General features: G+C 33.8%; 2 protein-coding genes and 1 pseudogene across 2 annotated transcripts; 1 reads left to right on the top strand and 2 right to left on the bottom strand.

The window, feature by feature from the left end:
• The first annotated feature begins 3668 nt into the window (after positions 1-3668).
• Positions 3669-12560, top strand: LOC131179423 (ubiquitin C-terminal hydrolase 15-like; annotated as a pseudogene).
• Positions 12561-13382: 822 nt separating this feature from the next.
• LOC131179264 (uncharacterized) lies at positions 13383-14359 on the bottom strand. The gene is made up of 2 exons (XM_058145579.1): positions 14018-14359; positions 13383-13939 (listed from the first exon to the last, which is right to left on the bottom strand). The coding sequence occupies exons 1-2, from the start codon at positions 14293-14295 to the stop codon at positions 13519-13521; spliced, it is 699 nt and encodes a 232-aa protein (XP_058001562.1). The 5' UTR covers positions 14296-14359; the 3' UTR covers positions 13383-13518.
• Positions 14360-16389: 2030 nt separating this feature from the next.
• LOC131179263 (C2 domain-containing protein At1g53590-like) lies at positions 16390-22882 on the bottom strand. Its single transcript, XM_058145578.1, has 11 exons — positions 22778-22882; positions 22450-22593; positions 21754-21849; positions 21551-21682; positions 20350-20502; positions 20128-20169; positions 19548-19596; positions 18555-18647; positions 18290-18473; positions 17994-18117; positions 16390-17894 (listed from the first exon to the last, which is right to left on the bottom strand). The coding sequence occupies exons 1-11, from the start codon at positions 22832-22834 to the stop codon at positions 16749-16751; spliced, it is 2220 nt and encodes a 739-aa protein (XP_058001561.1). The 5' UTR covers positions 22835-22882; the 3' UTR covers positions 16390-16748.
• Between the last annotated feature and the right edge of the window lie 1516 nt (positions 22883-24398).

Genomic DNA, 24398 nt, shown 5'->3' with positions numbered 1-24398 from the left:
ACTTGTATATGTAAATTAAATTTTGAATACAATGTTAATGAAGTATTTTGAGATGATAAACTTTGATTGGATTGTGGAATTGTATTGTGTTGACTTGAGATTATTTGGAGGTTGGGAGTTGTGAAAAATTTATTGGAAGTGTTTTTCACAGGTTTTTTAAGAACTGTTTTCTCAAAATATAGACGACACTCTGCCGAAATTTTTATAAAATTTGCGGAAAAATAAAAATGGACAAAAATTTTTACTAGTTTTTAAGCTTTGAATAAATGATTTTAATTCCTACCAAATGCTCACCACTTCCAAAATGTAAGAAAATTGTTTTAAAATCCCTTGTAGGGTACTTAATGAGTTATCGGTAGGTGAAGTTCGGTAGTTCATTAGGTATTCTATAGGATCATGTTATGCCTTACAGAGGGGTAAGGTGTGACATTTGTACTTCAATAAACCTTTAATTAGGTGTCGAAAATTATTTTCTAGGGTTCCCCGCAGTCCTGGGGTTGTCAACTGTCTACGCAATGACTTCTCGGTACGGTCACCCATCGCTACGGTTCTGGCTCGTTTAACCTAATTGCACTTTATCTCTTTTATTTTCTCTTAATTTTTCTTATCATTTATTCTATCATTTTATGTCTCCTCACTATAATTTAAATGTAGTTCTAGACATCCTGACTGTCTGGACAGATATTAGTCATCGGAACAATAGAACATACGGACTATCTATAGTGAGGGTGTTACAGACTGCATGGAAAGCCAAGCACCTAAAGCTCCACCCCTAAGTTTAAGTTTATATTTTATAATGCTCACAATAATGATACTGATGTTTTCACTTCTGATGTACTTGATGAAGATTTCGAGGCAAAAATTGATAATATGACTAGTCCTTTTGCTTACTTCTTTGATGTTTATTCTAATGAGCATATGCATGGCATTAATAATCACTTAAAATCTATTTATGTTAATGCATCAAAATCCATCTCTATTAATTTAGGTACTCCAAATAATCCTAAAGATATTAAGTTAGCTGAAGATTTAATCCAAGAAGAAAGAGATAAATTTATAGCCTTATTAACAAAGTGTCAAGCATCATTTGCCTAGTCATATAAAGATATGTCAAGAATTGATTGAGATATAGTGCAACAAAAGATCCCTACAGATCTAAATATGAGGCCTGCATTTGTGGCCTAGAAGCATTGATAGATGTTAGGGCAAAGAAAGAAGAGGTAATTGGAGATTCAATGCTAGTGGTCTCTTATATTAAAGTTGAATGTGAATTAAAGGAAGGAAAATTGAGGCAGTTCTTGGAATATATAAAGAAACTATTAGCTAATTTTTGATAAGGTGACCATGAAGCACATACCTCGAGCTTAGAATCAGAAGGCTAATTCCCAAGCCACACTAGTGTCCCTATAGGAAAAGGGTGATAAAAAATTGACTTAGTTATCCTAACGAGGAATAAAATTTCGTGTTATGAAAGATTAGTAGTAGCACATGTCGACCTAGAGGGTAAAGGAGGTATCTGGAAATGAGAGAATATCCACAATCAGCCAACAAAAGAGATAGAGCAACAATTCATAGATTAGCCACTCGATTTACTTTAGCTAGGGGGCAACTCTACAAACTCTTATGTGTGATAAAAAAAATAGGCTAAGCAAATAGTGAAAGAAGTGCATGCAAAAATGTGTGGTCCCCAAATGAATGAAAAGGTTATAGTTGGGAAAATTTTAAAGTTAGGTTATTGCTGGTCTACTATTGAGACTGATTACGCCAAGTTTGTCAAGAATTGCCATGAATGTTAGATCCATGTAAACTTGAACCATCTACCGCTAAGTGAGTTCTACAGTATGACTTACTATGGCTATTTTTAGTTTGGGGCATAAACATCATTAGGAAGATTTCTCCCACAACTTCTAATGGCCATAGATTTATGATGGAGGGGACCACTTCACTAAATGGGTTGAGACTAAATCCTACAAAGTAGTGAATGCTTTGATAAAAATATTCGAAACATATAAGGATTGGCCCGAAAAACTCCTTTATGTTCTTTAAGGTTATCGCACTGCTACAAGAACATCCACAGTGTCACACCTTACCCCTCTATAAGGCATAATATGATCTCGTAGAATACCTAATGAACTACTGAACTTCACCTACCGATAACTCATTAAGTACCCTACAAGGGATTTTAAAACCATTTTCTTACTTTTTGGAAGTGATGAGGATTTTAGTAGGAATTAAAAACATTTAATTGAAGTTTCAAAACTAGTAAAAATTTTTGTCCATTTTTATTTGTCTGCAAATTTTGGAAAAATTTCGGCAGAGTGCCGTCTGTATTTTGAGAAAATAGTTCTTCAAAAACCTGTAAAAACACTTCCAATAATTATTTCCACAACTCCCAACCACCAAAATGACTCAGTTCAACATAATTCAAATCAATTTCACAATTCAATCAAAGTTTGTCATCTCATAATATTTCATAATTTCATTCACATTGCATTTAAACTTTAATTTACATATACAGGTCTTAATTTACAAAAAGAAAATTCAAAATAATATTATTATAATTTACTGTACAACTGCTTAACTTTACATTAATTGCTTCCTTTTTAATAAATTAGATAGCACTTATATAATGTTGATATTTTTTTAATTTTTTATTAAAAATTGAGAGTAAAATAGGAAAGTGTAGTTTTTTAAATGTTTTTCAATCATTATATCAGCCATCAAAATATTTCATTAAATTACTTTTAAAAACATAATGAGGAATTAATTCAAAAAATTAGTAGTTAATTATATAAAAAAAAGGACATATTTTTTGGAGTTGTTCTACTGCCACGTGTAAAAACGCTCGGAAGAAAACCCAACTTTAAGGTGAGTGAGAGAGGGAATTTGTTGGAGTAGAAGACAGTGAAGTGTTCTGCTGCTGAGTTTTTTCTTTTCCATCTGAGGAATCAAAGAATCTTTTTGAAGAGAAGAAAAGAGGAAGGAGGTGAATGCACTGGTGGGTTGTATTTTTCTTGCTTTATTTTTTGGTTTATGATCCGAAACGCTAGGGTTTTCTTGCCCTCTTCATTTTTTTGTACTTGAATCTCAGAATGAATGATGAATTAGTCCTCCAATTGGTTCATTTCTTTCAACCCAGTACAAACGGGTTATCTTTCTCTTTTGAAGTTGATTTCATTGCATGGTTCTTTCTTTTGCAGCAGTTTCCCCATGGAAATGCTGGATTTTATGGGTATATATATATATATTTCACTTCGCACATTTTTTATGGAATGTTTAGAAATGTCGAAGTAGAGATGAGTTCTGGGTAGTTTTGAGTAATGCCATTTTTTTATTTTCTCATTGCTGTTACTAGATTTTTTTTTCATTTTATTGAGCCTTTGTGCTGGATTTAAGTATCCAATATGCACTCATAGGTGATTGGCATTTGAATTTTCTCAATAGAATCTCTTAGTGGGGAATGGTGGAATGTACCTTTCTTCCTAGTTCTGATTGCAATGCTATCTTATAAGAATCATGACTTGGAAATTTTGATAAGTTGAACTGCAGAGGATGATTTTCCTATTTCTGACTTTGAGTGTTAATTTAACTTCGCTTGCATAGCTTCAGGAGACTATATTCTAGTACTGATTTAGAAGCCAATTGGATATGAATATGCTGGTGGGGCAATGTTTGAACCAAGGGAAGCTGATACACCTGTGTTGTTTCTGGTTTTGGTTGTGCTTCCTCTTGTTGCTTACATTTTACTTGGGAAATGGAGTGAGGCTACAAAGAAGAGAGAGAAAATAGATTTGCTTGCTCAATTGGCTACTGAAGAGGCACTTAAGGCAGAAGCAATGCCTCATGCCACTGCTACTGCTCCTGCTATTCCTTTCGTGCATCCTTCAAAGAATGGAATTCATGTATGTGCTAGATGCTCAAGTCCAGCTACAACTCGCTGCTCTAGATGCAAGTCTGTTAGATACTGGTATGTTCTATTTCTTATTGTGGCATAAATGTGTTCAGTAAGAAAGGTGCTTTATTTATTTATTTATTTATTTATTTTTTACCTTAGGTAAGTAGGTATTAAGATTTGAAACAAATTGCATATTGTGGAATAGTTTTTCCTCTGGATAAGAAAGTAGTTATCATACAAATCTTGTTGTACTTTAATTTTTACATGTATAAGATTTGTACATAAATGTGTTCAGTAAGAAAGATGATTTTTTTTTAACATTAGGTAAGTAGGTATTAAGATTTGAAACAAATTGCATATTGTGGAATAGTTTTTCCTTTGGATAAGGAAATACTTATCGTACAAATCTTGTTGTACTTTAATTTGTAGAAAGTTGAACGAAGCTTTCTAGGGTTAATTCATTTGGATATCTGGTTTTTTTTGGATGAATAGATGAAATTTAAAGATTTCATGATGCGATTTTTGGTTTAAATTATTTGAATGGAGTCTAGGATAATATGACTGTGAATGAGTTTAGATTAATGAATGTGGCTGAAAACTTAGTTCAGGTGGATTTAAAAAAAGAACTTTTGTAGGCATCTTAAATTCACCCTCAAATCAGTTGATTTATTCAGAGTCATGAATCTAATTTCAATTCATGAATAATTGAAGGTATCTACACAGTATCAAACCCAAGTCTCACATTTTCAAATGCATCCAAATGTAGGATAAAGAACCAAATAGGGGATAACTCAAAGCTTTGTTAACTGGATTATTGTAGAATCTAGGGCATCAAGCTTATGCATAGTAATTATTAGATTAAATCTTTTACTATCCATTTATCTCCTATTTTCCCTTTTTGATTCTTGATATAGTTGGAAAATAAAGATAAGAAGTGGTTTCCAGTGTCCATAGTTAGCAGGTTACTTCACGTAACTGAAAATTGGAAGTCAAAACTGAGATATCCCAATATGTATGAAGGGGCTTATTCTAAATCTACGTCAAGTTTTATTCATTGTGAAATTTGATAATTTCCTGTAACCTGAGCTAGTATTCCTTGTACACTTGTAAGTGTCTTTTATTTCCTTTTTTAGATTTGTCAAAACTAGATGTGTGTCAATTGGTGAGTTTAGTGTTAATTATTATCATGGGAGAGGAAACAAGTGAAACAACAAGCATATACATTCATCAGCTAGTGAACTGATCTGGTCCCAGTTTCTTAATTTTCAAACTGATAGCGTATATGCAGTTCTGGGAGATGTCAAATTATTCATTGGAGGCAAGTTCATAAGCAAGAATGTCAGCAATCGGAAACTACCAGTTCATGCTCATCTCCAAATGCTACTGTAATCAAGGACTCAATTCCAGAGAGGATTTCAATTAATGACAGCTTGAACTTATTTTACTCTGGATATAATATTAAGTCAGCTTTGATGAAAAATGCACCTTCAGAAAATACAGTTCATTCTCAAATAATCAGTGGCATCTCTGCTGGTACCAATTGTTCTGCAGTTGATGCATTGCATGAGGCAATTCTGCAGAAAAGAAGCAGAGACAAGCGGGGATACCATAAATCCGGAACAGAAATGTTAATAAGACATGACATGGTTGTACTTGATTCTTTGGAAGAAACTTATGGAACAAGGCCTGCCTGTTTAACCTTTAATGACACGTCCATTGCATATATCAATGGTCAAGATAGTGCTTGTAATATGCATGTGATTCCTAAATATTCAAGAGAACCTGGGAAGATATTTGAATCAAGAAGCAAATATGGATTGTCGGGCTCATTGCATTCTGGAAAAATTGGGACAAAAGTGCATGAAACTGAAAAAGACATTATTTTGAATGGAGGAAATATGTCAAATATAGAAAGTACTTTTAATGATGAGACAGGAGAATTGAATTATTCTTATGAAACAACAGTTACTAAGGGAAGTGTAAAGGGTAAATTTGCATTGCTGCCTGTGGGGACCAAAATTTCTAAATCATCAAAATCAACAACAAAAGTCTTCGGAGAACAATCATTCTCAGAAATAGAGGGCAAGGGAAAAAATGCTGACTATTCAAGTGGGTTTACTGGATCTCTTTTTTGAATATATACTTTTCATTCAGAATTTCCTTTGATTTGGCACCTGTGATGCAGAGGCTGTTAGAATGGGACGTGCAATTCCTGCTCCAGGAAGCAGTGGGTTGCAGACATTGGTTTTATGAAGACGATGGGTGTAAGGAAGTCAACTAGACTTGGTAGACAGAATGTTACAGGACTACGTGGTATACACGAAAAAGTAATGTTTAATTTCCAATTAAATCCAAGCTCTTATGAATTCAATTGGAACCCTACATTTGTATATGATGGTTAATTAAATGGTTTCTGCCTTTCTGGAACCTCCTTTCATGGTGTGCTATCATTTTGTCTCAGACGCTGTTCCCTTATGAAGAATTTGTTAAAATATTCAATTGTGAGGCTTTTAACTTACAATTTGTTAAAATATTCAATTTGAACCCTAGGGAACTTGTGAACTGTGGAAACAGGTATTATCATCTAATTTTGTCTTTTATTTTAGCAATCACAAATTTAGGAATAGGGTGCAGAATATAAAAAATTATGTTTTCTGTGGTGGCATATTTAAGAACTAGACAAGAAATAGTGTTTCTTTTATTGGCATATGCAGTTTATTGTCATATGTAGACAAGAATAATACTATAAGAAATTATATATGTAGATTGTAGAAGGCAGCTAGTTTCATGTTGTTATGTATTTGTGAAAATCATGCAGAACGACTAGGGAAAATTTTACTTTTAGAAATTAGGGTTTGTAGACTAAAGATTAAAAGCTTAAAATAACCTGCAGATTTATTTTTTTGAGGAAAAAAAAAAAAGTTAAGAGGAAACATAATAAACTACTAGTCTGACACAAACAAGCTTTAGGAGTCACTCCTATCAAGAAAGCATCACAGTTTCTATGGTTAGAATTGCTTCAAACAACTTTGAAACATAAATTGATGGAATTTATTCACTGTAAAACTAAATAATAAAAAAGTTTAGATATTTACAGTTAAAGTAATCCTAAGCCTGCATGGGACTTAAAAAACTAGTCCAAATCCTTAAGGATTTGGATTCCCAAGGAAAACTATGTGGAAGTTACCATAAGTATAATATTTTTTAAAACCCTCAATTTAAAACTCTAAAAATAAAAAGATGAAGATTCCTTGTAAAAAGAGATGATTCTCATTGATTTCAATTAATCTGTACATGGGTATATATATACAATTGATTCCTATAATTGTGTTCTACTAATTAGGAAGAAATCCTAAATAGGAATACAGAATACAGAATATACAGAGAAATAATATAGTGATTGACTTTCCATAACACTCCCTCTCAAGTTGGAGTATAGATGTTAATCATGCCCAACTTGTTACAAATGTAGTTAATACTAACTCCATTCAGAGCTTTTATGAAAATATCTCCTAACTGCTCTCCAGTTTTGATGTGTCCTGTTGAGATGATCTGTTGTTGAATCTTTTCACGAATAAAGTGACAATCAATCTCAATATGTTTGGTCCGCTCATGAAACACCGGATTAGAAGCAATATGAAGAGCAGCTTGATTATCACACCATAATTTTGCAGGCAGGGAGGTCTTAAAACCTATCTCATCTAGTAATTGAAGTATCCACATTATCTCACATACTGATTGTGCCATGGCTCTGTATTCGGATTCAGCACTAGATCGAGAAACTACACTCTGCTTCTTGCTTCTCCAAGACACCAAATTTTCCTTCAATAAAAACGCAATATCCAGTAGTTGACCTCCTGTCAACCTTAGATCCAGCCCAGTCGGCATCTGAAAAACATTCAACATTCAAATGCCTATGATTACCATATAGCAAACCTCTTCCTGGAGCGCCCTTCAGATAACACAAGATTTGTTCCAAGGCTTCCCAATGAGCAACAATTGGGTATGATACCATGTAAAAAGAGATGATTCTCATTGATTTCAATTAATCTGTACATGGGTATATATATACAATTGATTCCTATAATTGTGTCCTACTAATTAGGAAGAAATTCTAAATAAGAAATCCTAAATAGGAATACAGAATACAGAATATACAGAGAAATAATATAGTGATTGACTTTCCATAACATTCCTCAAAACCTTTGGACAACTTTTCTAGCAAAACTCAAAATTGCAAAATACCCCTATGACTTAAAATATTATACCAACAGGTAATTTATTTGAATGGACATATAAATGGAACTCATAATGGACAAGAAAGTGTCCTATAATATCCCAAATAAAATCTATACTGTAATTCTGAATTCTTGGCTTTCTTGTTATCTACATGAGAAAGTAATCAATCAAGGTCTATTTAACTTTTTGAGATTGGGAGCTAGGCTATGCAATTTTTGGATTCTGTTTCTTCATACAATAGAACTTTTGTGGGTGTGACATTTTCCAATGATCACAGTTACTGTCTTGCAGTTGTTATGCCAATGCTGTCCTTCAATGTCTGACCTGCACAAAGCCGCTGATAATCTTCTTGCTTTGTAGATCACATTCAAGAGCCTGTACTTCATTTCCTCATTTTTGCTATTGTTCTGGATATTCATTTGTAATAATTTGTTTTTGCATTTTTTTTTTTTTCCCTCTGTCATGCGTTTGTTAGGTTGCGGGAAAGATTGGTGTCTTATGTGTGAACTTGAGAAACTTGTGATGACGTTAGGAGAATGTGGTGGCCCTCTATCTCCTAGTAGAATACTTTTGCATATGGAGAATATCAATTGCCAGATTGGCGGTGGAAGTCAGGAAGATGCACATGAATTTTTAAGGTCTACAAAAGATTACAAGCCCATGTTTTCTTTCCTTTCCACATTTAAGACTCTTTAGATGTTATTCCTACTCTTCAATTTGTGCATATTTATGAGCTTTCTATGTCCAGGCTTCTGGTTGCATCAACGCAGTCTATATGTTTGGAAGGACTAGGTGGTGAGGACAAGGTCAATCCCATATTGCAAGAAACAACTTTTATACTACATACTTTTGGTGGGCGTCTTACGTCAAAGGTGTTGCTTGATTACGTCTTTGGAACTCTGTCTTCAGTTATATTTGATTTTTCACTTTTGTTTTTCCAATTTGTTTCCCACCCAATTTCACTGACAATAATCATGATTGAGTTTTCTTTCTTCTTCTTTTAAATAGGTCAAATGTCTGAGATGTCATCATGAGTCAGAACGATATGAAAATCTGATGGATCTTACGCTAGAGATATTTGGCTGGGTTGAGTCACTGGAAGATGCCCTGACTCAGTTTACAACCCCTGAAGAATTGGATGGAGAAAACATGTATAGATGCGGAAGGTATGATAACATTTTTGTCCTTTCTTTATGTTGTTATTTACATCTGTGTTACAATATTTTCAACTTTAAAGATTAAAGTTTAAGCAACTTGATAATAAGGTGTACAACATATGTCCAAGCTGCAAAGCAATTGAGTATACATGAGGCACCAAATATTCTGACAATTGTTTTGAAGCGCTTCCAGGTAGCACTTGCATATTTGACTTTGACCAAACGAGGTCTTCTATGATATAATTTCTAGTTCAGTCTGAATGTCATCTACCTGCTAAAGAACCTTGGTGCACGCATTTTCATCAACTTTTCACTCTTAGTTTTGAACATTGATTGGTTTTACGAGTTGATTTGTAATCATACAACTGACTGATACGAGGTGCTCCTGATCTCATTTGAGTTTTACATACAGTGAAAAGGAAGGAACTTAGCTTTGTAGCTGTAGGTAGCAACTTGCTGTTCTTTTGATCTGCGCAAATTACAACTTGAGATGCAATTCTAATAAGAAATGTGTTTATTTTAATCTCATCTCAGTTGATCTTAGACTTTATATGCTTCTTGGTATATCTACCTCTTAGTTTGTTTTTGGGTGGATAAGACTTAATTCTTCATTGTTAGACTTTTTTAGCACTTTGATCCCGGGTTTTGCTTCACCAGGAAGGAAAATATGGGAAAATAAACAAATCTATTACTTTTCCTGACATGCTGGATATGATCCCATTTATGACTGGAGCTGAAGATATTCCTCCTCTATACATGCTTTATGCTGTTGTGGTGCATTTGGATACATTGAATGCATCCTTTTCTGGGCATTATTTGGCATATGTAAAAGATCTGCAGGGCAATTGATTCAGGGTAGATGATGCAGAGGTAAATCTTTCTCATCATTTCAGTTCTTTTTGATAGTTTGTTCTTAACATAACTGCTCAGCACACGTTCGTATTGTCTATACATTAGTTTCAAGCCTATGATGAAGTGACCTTTTGGTTTTACATATTATTTTGCATATTTATCATAATGCTATATCTTCCTGACATTTTTTTTAATACCAGAAGGGATAAATTATTTGAGATTGGACCTTGGATTGTTTAAAATGATAGTCATTAGAATAGTTAATGGATTCTTGATTGTTTTATGGGATTAAATATATTCTGATTTTGGAAGTTAGACAAGCTTATATAGCCTTATCTGTTGCAATTTCTTAGGGATTAGAATTTGGTTGTTGCTATGTATCATGTAACAAAGTTTATCTTATCCTATAGATAGTGGTTTCTCTATGAAATAAGCTATTCAGTTTTAGTTCAAACTAAAAGGGAGTAATTTTAATTGGAAGGTTGGCATGATTTTCCAGCTAGTGAAGAACCCTATATTTTCCATTCTTTGAATGTCTTCTTATCTTTCCTATTCTATTGGCTTCCACGAACAATGAATTAAATTTAATGGTTCATGCACAATCATCAGTAACTGGTTATGAGGAATGCTTCTAACAGATATTATCCCATTGAAGTGTAAATGCAGTAGATTCTCACTTCATAAGGCTCTTGGACATATAACACATGTTTAAATTTTTTGCTTTAGTGGTTTGATTATAAAGAGGGTGAGATTCCAAATATGCAGTGCAACTTGGTTCCACCAAACATTAGAAGCAACCTTCTTTATATCTCGTACGTAGTTGAGCTTAGTTGTCCCACAAGTGTAGTGCAACTTTGTTTCGCCATATTGCCCAATATTTACACCAATTAAGTGGTGCAGTGGTGCAACTAGGTTTCAGCTTACAACGCAATTATTTTCCCTGCAAGTTCAGTGCAAAACAATTATGCCAAAGGATGGTGCTAGTGCTACGGACACTCAAGTGGTATAATAACAAGAGATAGTTTGCATCACAATTACAGTCTAGGCTATTAGTTTGCATCACAATTACAGTCTAGGCTAGCAACACCTCAAAGTACAGGTGGCTTACAAGTGCAATTTAGTTGCAGTGCAAGTATGGAATCATCAGCTACTACTTTAAAGAAACTATTATTTCAGGGAAGAGAAAGGAATAGTAGAGGGATTCTGAAGAAGTATTGCTTGATTATTTCCTCAGGCCATTGGAGAATATTGTGCTGGTTAGTTGTTCTTTAAGAATGGAAGAGTATTCATTTGCAGGCACTATTGCATCCCATAATTACAGCAATTAATCTCTTAATTACTGACACAATTACGTCATTCTAACAAGAATAATGCCAGAAATTATCTTTGCTATTTTATTTATTTACTTTTTTCTACGTGCCTTGAGAATATTGACACGGTTGATATGAGGATTTAACAATATTGGCTACACTTGAGATTATGATTTTAATTTTTCTTTGCTCAGTTCCTATTTTGATGAGTTAGGAAATCAAGGTTTTGGATCATGGTTCCTTGATAGGTACATCCAGTGCCAATGAGCCAAGTGATGTCAGAGGGAGCATACATTCTATTTTACATTAGGTATATATCTTGGCTTAAATTCTCCATAACTGTTTTCTCTCTCTCTCTCTCATTCATGGTTTCTTAGAAATGCTACTATTGCTTTCTAACGATGTATATGTTGGATTTGCCATCCGTTCTTCATTTCACTTTTTAAAACATGTTTCTTTCTTGGATCCCGCCCTCGTCCTCAGAAAGAATTTTGTGAGAAATCTATCCAGCAACAAGTTTCACCATCTGCAAGATGCCACTCATCATCAAGGACGCAGAAACCTTCGAGAAAGGGACATGGCAAATCAAGCGGCCACTTTCTTGGCTCAGAGCCATCATTGCATCTCAAACCAGAAACGGACATGTAGCATCAACCACACTAATGGAATTCTGGGGAGCACAAACCGGAATGTTGCACAAGCGATGGAGTTCTCTGATGCTACATCAAGTGATTGGTCCCTTTCTACAAGCTCAGATGAGACTTCTTTCACTACTGAGAGCACCAGAGACTCTTTTAGTACTATGGATTACACTGATACATGCAATGCAGATACATTCTCCTCTATCTTCAGCAACTTGTATGCTCCAGTCATCCTTGCAGAACACTCAGCGTTGTAGAACATTTTCAAATGGTAGCCCTCAGACTAGGTTCTTCTTAGATGAAAGGGGCTGTGCAGGACTTATTATTCTTGTCAACACATTCTACAAAAGGGTTATGGAGAGGAGATAGTTTCAAAGTGGTCAGTGATTCTACTGAAATTCATATTGATTCATTCTGTACCACGTCTTCAAAATATGGGATTAATCCAAAATGCGGTCTTGATTGAACATCTGGCCACTGTAAATTATAGGCTTGGAGATCCCAACTGGTAAATTAGATGACTTAGCTAGTCGGAATCTGTGCCTCAAATTTTTTTGTTATCACTATTTTCTTAACTGGGGCATTGGATTGGGTTTATCACCCAAGTAAAAGAAACATTCTTGTCAGCATTAGAATTAATTCTTGAAGATGTAAAGTGCTAGCTTTCCATGTGGGACTCTCTAGTGACATTTTCCTATTTGAAAACTTGTGTTTCACTTGTTTGGTTCGCATCAACCAAGCGAACACTAATCCTGGTTCTGTCTCAGACAACTTTTTTTTTTTTTTATTTAGTTACAAGGAAACGAAATTGCATTGTTTTGGAAAGCCATAAATTTGATAATGCATCAAAGCAATTGCTTCTCGCTGGAGAATTGAAAGTGTTATCAATCTCCTTGTGGGTTTTTCCATTGCTACAAGTTTTTGAACAGAGTCATTTAGTCATTAGCAAACTTACCTAGACTTAATCCATTATAAATTAAGACATAAATATGTAAATCCTACCTCTTTTATATGTAAATCCCATCGTGTCTTAGAGTCCACGATCTGACCTATTTTACATATATGGATCCAATCGGATCTAGTTGAGAATATCCTGTCAATAGCACTTACTTGCCGACATGCTTGTACAGTTCCGGTCCTCGAAACTGTACCCAACAGCACTGCCACCATCAGTGCTAACAATGGCAATGGTTTGTGCCGTCGACATTGCTTCGTGAACAGGGAAGCTGTGTATTTAGGGAGATGGTCATCAGGTCTCAACTGCTAGATTACTAGCATTTCACTATCATTTTGATAACAAAAGCATTCAAGCACCTTTATTCAATATCACTAAAACAGAAAACTTTAAACAGTACGCCTACACATAAAAGCTTGCCTAGCTAGTTTATTGAATAACATGGTACTTCTATGACTGTCAACTGTAATTATGTCAAATTGTCAAACAACATCCATATCTCATTGACCCTGTGATCAAATTCAAATGGAGAATTGTACTGTGCAACTGTATACACAGAAGTAGCATCAGCATCATGGCTTTTCTGAATTGCAGTAGCCCATGTAGTACCTGCAAGGCTGGCTTCCAAGGCAGCGGCTTCCTCTCCAACATTTGAATCTGTGACAAACCCACTGAATTGTCTTACTGCTGCATATGTTTGTTTCCATCTTTGAACATGTAGGCCTTCTGCAGGAGGTGGATTTGCTTGATTCTCTTTTGGAACATAAAAACTGACAGTGAATGAGGATTCACAGAAAGGTCCATCACTTGGAGAAACTTCAGTAATAACTGGACCTGTCATCTCTATCTTCTCTCCATATTTATTCTTCCCTTGAATGTAGTTAAACAGCCTGTGACCAGAAACAGAACAATGGTTCAAGCTATAAAATTCTCTTAAACAAAACAACAAATGATAGACGAAATCTTACTGTAGGAAACCAGTTCTGGTAGCTTCAACAATGGAAATGTCTTGGATGGGGGAGGTTGACATCCAAGCAGAAGAGTTATAGCTGCGAATTTCATATCCATCACCAACTTCTATAACATCATAAGATGGACACTCTATTCGCTTGCATGTTGGTGGGTATATCCCTAATCTGCTGCTGCTGCTGCTAGGTTCATGCCAGAGACCAAAGTTTGCACTCCATAGAAGACTCAAAACCAGTGATAGCTTTGTGTAGAGCATGTGTAAGCTAGAGCCAGCCATGGCAGTAAGTGCTCAATTGCTTTGAAAAAGGTTAGGTTGAAGAGATACATTAGATAGCATAGTATGGTCCACATATTTACTTCCATTTATTCATTTTGTGTGGATGTCATTAATGACTTGTGGAAGGACTCGGATGGAGAAAGAATCTTCCATCGATGACAGAGCCCTATGCCCAATATGCATTTGTATTTAAAAAAATTAAAATCCTATTAAAATTACTTCTTAAAAAAGCTAACATTTTAAGAAGGCCCAAAGATCAATTTAGCATCTCAATTATAGAAAAGTTTTAGCTTTAACCTCTGATTTTTTTTTTATTGAGTTTAATTAAGCGGTTCATATATAAAATATATTATATTTTTAAGAAAAAATTACTAATAAAATTTAATTTATACATAATAAAATTTTTATTTTTATTTAAAAATATATTTTAAAGAAATATTATATTTTTTAAAATATAAAATTAACTAATTAATATTATTAAAACAGAGACTACGTAGTAATATTTTTAAAATATAGAGATTAATTAATTATTTTTAAAAAAATAAATAAATATTAATTTAATTAGTATTGATAAATAAAAAATTAACGAGTTAAATAGTATATTTTTTAAAATATAAAATTAAATAGTTAATTTTATTAAAATATAAAAAATAAATAATAAATAATAATTTTCTTTACATTTTATTAATAATTTATATAAAACGAATTTAAATAATAGATATCATTATATAAAATATGAATTGGCACGGGTGTTCAATCAAAAATCATAATTAACAAAAACCATATCTAAGTCTAATTCTCCACTCCAATAAAAGGAGAAGAAGAAACTCAACTAAAAATAATAACTAAAGGAGAAATTGGGCAGCATCATCAACTAAATTCAACTTCAGCGAACAGTCAAAACCAAACATTCAAACAAGCAAAAGAATGATGAAAGAACAGCAATCCATATAAATTCTGTGAAATGGCTTACAATGATAAGCAACAGGAGGCTCCTGTGTTTGGATGGAATTGGCAACACTGAGAAACCTCTTGATTTCCCTAGCCAAAGTCTAAGGCAACCTCTCACTATCAAAAGGCTTAGGAGTATCATCATCATAACCACAGGTGATTACAATGGCATGTGCAGGTCAGAGGACGTGCTGGGTTCCATGAAAGGGTCTGCAGCAACAATCTCTGACGACATTATTCAATTCACCCTTTGTAAATTGGCCTGGAGTGTTTGTTTTGGGCTATGATTGACTCCCTCCTCAAGGCACTTGAATTCTACTCAGTCGCTCCAAGGCACTAATGAGGGTTCCGGGACTTGGAATCGCCGCACTAATCTCGGTTTGATTTGAAATTTGAAATTTTAACTCTGCAATACATTGTGATGATCATAGAATTGCCTAAAAAGGAATCAAACCCAACTTCTATGTAGAAAATCAAACTATGCACCTGCATTCCCTTGCAGCCAAACAAATTTACAGGTGACCCAACATTGAAGCAGGATAGATTAGAAATGAACTATGCTTAACTCCACCCTAAAAGTTAATTCAAGGAGAAAATGTTTGTCCAAGTCTTATATATAGCTCAAATACCTCATTCCAAACTAATGGCACTCAAAATCAAATCATACATCCATCCATTCAAGTAACCACACTTCTAATTGTCATCCTATCAAACAACCCTCGAGCCTCAACAATCCTTCCCTCCCTGCAAGAACCATCAACCATAGAGCACCAAGAAACATCTCTCTCCCCTGTATCATCAAAAACTCGAAATGCCTCTTCCAGCCCCCCAGCCTTAATTTCAAGAACCCATTTATCACTGCATTGGAACAAGCCGGATCCCACCGCTTAACAGGCAAATCGTCAGACAACTTCTCTGCCGTATCAAACATCCCTGCCATACCATGTTCCATGACGAGGGAATTGAAAAAAAAATGTTGCATCTTTTATTCTTTTGTTAATGCGCTTCAAGGGCACTTGAGGCCAGAAATTGGATTAGTGAAGAGCTAAAAAAAGAAGACGATTATTATATGGAGAAATTAGAGCTATTTAAGTAACTTTAGCTTTCATACAAGCCATTAGATGTAAGCTATTTTGAGCAAGATTTATCAGCTTTAAATATGCCAAGTATTATTAAATGGAGAATGTACAAGTAGAATTTCAATTTATAACACAAACTCCCAAAATTTTTATATTTAATACAACCAAAAAAGTTTGGTTAATTTACAAAAAGATATGGTTTCTATGGGGTATAAACCTCTTCACATACATGAAAGATATTACACAAGTAATAAGGAAAAAAAATGTTGAGTGGTAATTGTATGCATACCATGTTTAGCTGTGATAAAACTATCCAAACTTTGTGTAGGAGAATAATGTACAATGGATAGCAACCGTACTGGATGGAGGCAACCTCATTTCTATCCTTACTACTAATTCACAATCTGCCAAACAGAACAGCTTTTACTTAATCTCTCCTTCCAATTTCTCTTCAGAGAGCTGAGGGTTTGAGAACTCTGGTCTATTACCATCCAATTTCTTCCCACAGAGCTGATAGCTTGAGAACTCCTTCGCTTCATCACCATCCAATTTCTTTTCAGATTGCTGATGTTTTGACAACTCCTCATTACCACCACTAGAGATGGTCACCTCGTTCTCATCTATACTCTCCAGAACATAGACGTTTACCTTCTTCATTTTGCCCTCTGCTTCCATTGCAAACTTACTTGAACCAGCCTGCAAAACATTCTCCTGCTTTTTATTGGGATCGTCATTACCATAACGGGAAGATGCGGAACTAGAAACAACTGGGATTCTTTGAACTTGAGGAGACGTAAGAGATTCATCATTAGACAAATTGGACTCTGGATATATTTCTAGTTCTTTTACATCAGATAAGCCACTTCGAGACTTTCTTGACCCTTTTTGGGAAAGCACATGCTTTATGCCGCGAGCAGACTTTTCAGCACGTTTTAAAATACTCTTTGCCTTGTCTTTGACATTTCCCTTCCCTGGACTTTCTGGTCCCTCAGGACTCAAAATCAAATTAACTTCTTTTGGAACTGTAGGCTTAGGAAGGCTGTTTTCCACTATGAAATTCACACCAATCTCCTTCTGATTAACAGCTTTAATGTTAGCATAAGGAGATTGAACAGTCTCCTCATTGCTGCCCAAGTTTTCCTCATTTTTAGGATTTCTATGAAGTACTAAGCTAATCTTACGTAAACCCTTCTGGACTTTGTTCATTGAACTTTTACCCTCCGCATTTTCATCAATATTGCTACTCTCATTATTAAGGAGCCCAGAAGTTGCTGAATAAATTCCACCAAATGAATCACGAGGATCTTCACCAACTTCATTATCATGGCGCTTACTCTTCCCTTTTCCAGTCTCCCAAGTTTGTGATACTTCACTTCCAGATTGATATACCCATATCCCAGTTTTTTGTTGCCCTTCAATGTTTACAGGCTCAAAATTATCTGGCACTCCAGCAGACTTGTCTGATGTTGTGGATGATGAAAAGGAAGCTCTATTTGCAGTCTCACTTACAAAGGAATCTCTTATTTCTGCCTTGCTCAATGTTTCTCCATCAAAAAAATCATCACTACCCTAAACAAATTATATTCCAGATTCTTATTGGATGATCTATGAGACAAGTGCACTATGCTTTTCGTTGAACATTTGACACCCAAAATTTGTGGAAATTACCTTAGTATTTTCTTCAAGAACAGTTATTGCAAGATGCAGCCTCCCCATTTTAATTTTCTGGAGTGGCAACCACATGTCATGTCTCTCGCCACCTCTATGATCATTGATGTTAATGGTACAATCCCTGTAGGTAATAGAAGATAAGATACATTAAAATTATATTATGGAAAATAAATTAAACAGAAAGCTGAACCACCATATAAGTAAAAGAAAAAAAAAAGTATTGCTTTTGTTCTTAACAAAAATGAAAATATAACCATTTAACCATAGTCATATCACGTGGAGAAGAGACAAACCCAAGGGAATCATCAACAAAATGGTCCTCGTCAAAAACCTCAATAGCCAGCACATTAGGCAAATCCCATCGGCAAATGGGGATCTTGAATTCCTCGTGCCATTTTGGAGCCAAAGTTTTCCTTTGTGTCTTCGTCCTGAATTTGTAAGGGCCAAGTTGTCCTTTAATGTACGGATCAGCCAATCCTGAAAAATAAACAAGTTTTATATCTCATATATGTGGAGCATTAAATGGCTAAAGATAAAACATTAGTAGCTTAAATCAACCATTTAAGTTAGACGGTTTCATGTGGGATGCTTCCACAACTTCAACTTTGGCATAAGCAATGGGTTCCTTCTCGTCTACAGAGAACCAATTATCTGACAAGCAAACAATTATTGCAAAGGTTAAACATTTAACTTGCTTGTAAAAATACATTTAAAATTGCACCAGATTGTACAATAACTTCTAGAATAGCTTATAAAGGTATTAAAGTGCTAACGTTAAAACCATCACTTGTCTTTCTAAAACAGAGAACACAGACTAAGCTTGCTTACAAACATGTGTAACAGCAAATTCATGCAATCACAATGAATTATTATATGCTCAATCCAAAACACCATTTTCATCAAATTACTTGGCATTTAAAAAAAAATGCAGGGATGAGAAAAAGCTTTACATGAATTCTTTCACTTCAGCCTAATAACATTGCATGTAACTCTTAATTAGTCAAACAATAGAACAAAACAAATAAGCCTACTCTCATTGTACCATGTTTTCAGAATGTTTTTTAGTGGACATCCTTTCAAGTCCACATACCATGGAAATCAGTATGCCCAACTTCAGATAACTTTGCAAAACAGAATTCCTTGCATTAACCTTCCTAAATTGATGCCAAAATAATGCATCTGCAATTTGCAGTGCACTTAATATCTTTCTCTTCCCCACTCTAAATCCATGCGCACTTTTCCTGCTCCTTTATATTTTAAAATCAATATTATGAACTGAAAAAGGCAAATCCTAGTTAAAATGCTAATGACAGTGGATCTGAAAATAATTTCAGGGCATTATTACCACTGAAAACCAAGTTCTGAGAACAAGATTAACGCCAAAAAAGAAAATAGATGAGCACTCCACTTAAATTATGTTCAGTCTGCATCATGAATCTCCCCCGTAACATTGATAAACAAGGAGTCATTCACTCAGAAAAATTAGTTGACAAAGCCTTGAACCATAGTTCCACAATAAAGCCTTATTAACATTTCCTATCAGTAAATCACCTGGCTCTGCTGAAGCAAATTTCTCCACATCCACAACTAACATGTTGGGCTGCAATAAAGCAAAAAATTATACATTTGAAGCACCACTGCCAATTTTCATAAATAAGAGAGAAACTATCACTTGTCAGCTGAAGAATTCTCAAGGGACAATCCAAAAAAAAAAAAAACCCTTCAGATTTGGCCTCTGATCTGCATAGGTCCTCTCTTTTCAAAATCAAATACTTTGGTCCTTAAATTTTGTAAAAATTAGCATTTTGGTCTTTATTGGCTAAAAGATGTCTAAGAATGATTTAGTTTTAGTATAAAAAATAAAAAAAAAAATTAAAAAAACAATTTAGGTTATAAAAGGAATGAAATGTTGATTTTTTAGAACACGGGCTAAATTGTTTGATTTTGAAAAAAAAAAAGGAGTAAAGGGTATATTAGGCCAAACTTTTTTTTTAAATGTTCAATTTTTAAAGTATAGAAGGAGGATGATAATTCAAGTCAATTTGACCAAGTCTTAGAAGTTAAAAAAAAAAAAAAAAAAAAAAAAAAAAAAAAAAAAAACCAACAACAACAACAACAACAACAACTTTACCTGAACAAGTGTCTGCTCAAATGCAACCAACAGAAGCTTGTCCTAATCAAGAAAAAGACTGCATGTAAGATTTGGATAGAGGCAATGAGTTGATAAGAATATGTGTGTGGCTGTGTAGGACCATTTAAATGTAAGACACACACACACACAGAGGGATAGAGGGAAAAAAAAGAAAAAAGAAATTAAAGAAATCCTTTTAAAAATTGTCTGGATATGACTTACTAGCCATCCAGCAATCCCTGGAAGTTCAGTAACACCAAGGCCGCGAGTGAAGATAGGTTTGATGGTCATTTGGAAATAAGGAGGCTCAGCAAAGCATACCCTCAAACGGCCAAGGAAAGGCCAGCAGGGAAGGAACTTCACTCCAATCAAGACCTAAAATGGATGGGCAACAATTGAAGTGACTATAATACTAGTCAGATTGCAGTAATAGAGGTGAAGGGGGGAACTCAATGATGTCATTTCATCATCCATTGCAAGGATCTCATATTCCAAATAAGAAAAGAGTGAACCTATCAGATTTCAAGCATGACAAAAGATCCAGAATTCTACATGCTTCAATATCCTCAACTAAATGAATTAATGCCATCCAATTCTCTATATGCAACATGCAATTCGCCAAAGAATAAAGATTTATTGCCATGGAACAGCTTCTAAGCAATATCCTTAATGTGTGTGTGCATGTGTGTGTGTGTGTGTGTGTATATATATATATATAGGGAAAAAAACATAAGCAGAAAATTTTTCCTCTATAGCATGTTGATAGATATTAGATACAAGTATACAAAGCTAATGATATTAAAGGTTTATGTTCAAAAGTCCTAAACGTAGCAAAAAAAAATTAATAAATACATAAATAAAAAAAGCAAAATATGGAGATACATCATATGAGGTAAAGCCATTTGACCAAAGTGTGTTCTAAAGTTCCAGCAGAAGTAGAAAAAACCATGAACAGCATCGTGTAAGACATGCCATGTCTTACAGTTACAAGTACTCTTTTCCTTTTGATATTTATACTCATAAAACAGATTTTAGGATATAATCATTCATCAATGACTTGCATAATACACTATAATCTGGAAAAATAAAAACAACAGTCCAGAAAAGATAATTCTGCACAAAATATACATGGAATATGATATGTTCCAAACTTTTCAAAGTGAACTTTGGAAAAAGAAAAGCAAATTTCTTTGTTTCATTTTGTCACTATATGCAGAGACTTTAAGATGATTTCTCTATGATATGATGAAATTTCATTCCTAAGAGAGAATTTTGCAATTAATGCATGCACTGTCACTCCCCACCATCCTCATGCTCCTCTTTGACTCAAAACTGTCAGAATTGCTCATAAAAACATAAATACACCTTGCCCACTTTTATTAACATATATCAGCATAACAGTCATGGAATTCAAGCTATATACCTTCCCTTCAACATGCATAGCTTTCATATGCAACTTAGCCCACATTCCAAATCCCAGTCTTCTCCTTAATTTGACAGCAAGTACTGCGCTCATATCATCTGCCGTCAAAAAGCTCATTCCCAATTCCAATGCCTGCACTACTTTGAATAAGAAAACAAATTGCAGCCACAACGTTTACAATTAGAGAGATCAGTGATATATACCAAGTGGTCATCACTGGAACATTGGCGAAGAACCCTCATTTCTGTGAACATTGGTGGATTTCTTCCCAAATATAGGTGTTGAACCACAGCCTTTTTCTGCACATTTAGCATATGCAATCAGAAACAAACCACAAATTGAATCAGAAAATTTTTCAGAGACAAATTCAAAATTTCCACGACAAACACGGCAAGAACAGATGACGACCACCGCCCAAAGATTTGTCAAATGGCTATTTAAAATAATTATTCCACATTCTTAAGCTCTTCCACTTGCACACTAAAACACACAATAGGTCATATGGAAATTGGATATCTCAGAACAATGTTTCAAAAAGGCAAATTAGAATTGCCCTCAAAGTCATGGATTGGATTTAAATACACATATTTTGAAAGTGAGTATTAAGACTACATACATATGGACATGAGACTATCTTAATTGATTTTCTCAATAATTTGAAGTAATAAAGTATAAAATCCACGTCCATGTTGTAAACTAACATGGGTAATTTTTTCAGGCTGAAATAGCGACTCAACCATGACCGAGTAGCCTAATCTAACAAAGGGATCATCATCCCTAGGCAAAATAAACAGATAAAAGAAGAAGAAAAGGGCAACTCAAGACTTAGACCAACCAAAATCAAAGGATAGCATTAAAAATAAATAAATAAATAAAGTATGAGATAGGCGGATTCATACAGCGGTCCATGGCTTATACTTGTCCAAGAACCAAGGTATAATGGGGAGTAGAATCTTCTGCGATGCAATCTGCTCCATACAAATGGGCCACATCTTTTCCACAGCATGGTTCAACCAGCGAACAGTTTCAGAATCAGCAAGCACCTGAAGAAACCCAAAAAGAAGTTTATAGCTTAGCCTTCCCTTGTACTAACAAAAAGAAGAATAACTGAATAAGCTTAAAAGCATATACACTCTTTTGAAGTCTTTTCTGATTCAAGAATAAGAGAAAGTTAGAAAAGATTGAAGAATATGATGAACCCAACCCAAATTAAGGAAAGAAATTTACTCTCTTCTGATTCGCTCGCTTTCTTTCGTGGAATTGTAATTTCCTCCTCAATCGCATAATATACCTCTCATGAACCTTTCAGAGAAAGAAACCCATCAGCAGAAATTCAACAAAAAAGAAGAAGAAGAAATTGAAAATTAAAATCAAGAGAAAGAAGAATCAATTGATACCGCATAGAGATATATCAAAGAAATGAGATAGGCAACTGGGTGGCATTGATTGAAAAAAGAAAGCAACCAAAGCAAAAACAGTACAATGCCCACATGATGCATTATGGATATCTCTGTTATATCCATCTCTCTCTCTCTCTCTTCAACTTCTATTAGCACTTATTAGAGAGCATCTCCCAAAATAAAAATCCCAAAAAATCCCATCATGGGATCAATCAAATTGATTTCCTATACAAGTAAAGAAATGGAGGAAGTTTTTATTTCCCGGCGAAGAAACAGAACAAAGCAAATAAGCAAATGGGGTGAAGGAAGAAGGAGCAGAGCCAAAAGTCATGGTCAATCGCAGAGATGTATTAAGTATAATATATTTACGTAAAGAAGCCATGAATGATGAAACCAAGCATTTCAAATTTCAGGCAAATGTGACCGACAGTTGGGAGCCACGCGCCTATTCCACGTATTTTACATCATCTTCCTCACCAGATTTTAGCCCTAAATGGATCTTTTTTTTTTCATCTCAATTTTAAGAAATATTTTATTTTCCCATTGGTTAGAAAATAGAAAAAAATAATATTTTTAAAAGAAAATTAGAATCGATTAGATTTTTTTTAAAATTTTAGGATTTTAATTCATTATTATACACTAAATAATGTAATGAATTATTATATAAAATGCCAATAATATAAATAAATAATATTCATATTTATATATTTTTTATTTCATTTAATTTTATAAGGTTAGAAATTATAATTATTTGACCGAAAAAATTGAAAGATAATATATTGAGACAGAAAAATAAAAAAGAAAATGAATAAATTAGGAACCACCGGAAGAGGTAGAAGTTAATAAAAATAGAAAGAGAAACAAAAGAGTCCTCTGGTTACATATAATGCTAATGCGCATGATGAAGATAAAATAAAAAATATAAATTATTACGTAATTAATACAATAAGTAAAATTAAATTAAAAGTTAAAAATTAAAATTTTATTTTACACAATAAATTATTTATAAAACTTGATTTTTTTAGTGCTATAGTTGTTTAAAGGTAATAATGAACATTAATCATAAAAATAGATAAAGATTTATTTTTATAGACATATTATTTGAATACAAATTAAAATAAAATTATAATTAATAATTAATAATTTAATCCCAATTAAAATAGATTGATACAATTTAAAATAGAATTAGAATTAAAATGGGATTGATTAAAACTCTTTTTGTAAATTCATTAATTAAATATAAATTAAAACAGAACTAGAATAAATGTGATTATTAAAATATAATATAAAAATGCAATATAAATAGAAAATATGAATAAAGAAGGAAAGGTGAAGAAGAAAATTAGTAATAAATTTGTAATTTTAAGTATTTTTTATAAATATGGAAAAATTAAATATGTACTTTTTGATTGTAGGATTAAGATTATAGAATTAAAAATTTTAATTAA

Source organism: Hevea brasiliensis, chromosome 4 (assembly GCF_030052815.1).
Source record: "Hevea brasiliensis isolate MT/VB/25A 57/8 chromosome 4, ASM3005281v1, whole genome shotgun sequence".
NCBI classification, from domain to species: Eukaryota; Viridiplantae; Streptophyta; class Magnoliopsida; order Malpighiales; family Euphorbiaceae; genus Hevea; species Hevea brasiliensis.
The sequence above is the reverse complement of the archived record's forward strand: the minus strand, read 5'-3'. Positions and strand labels throughout refer to the sequence as shown.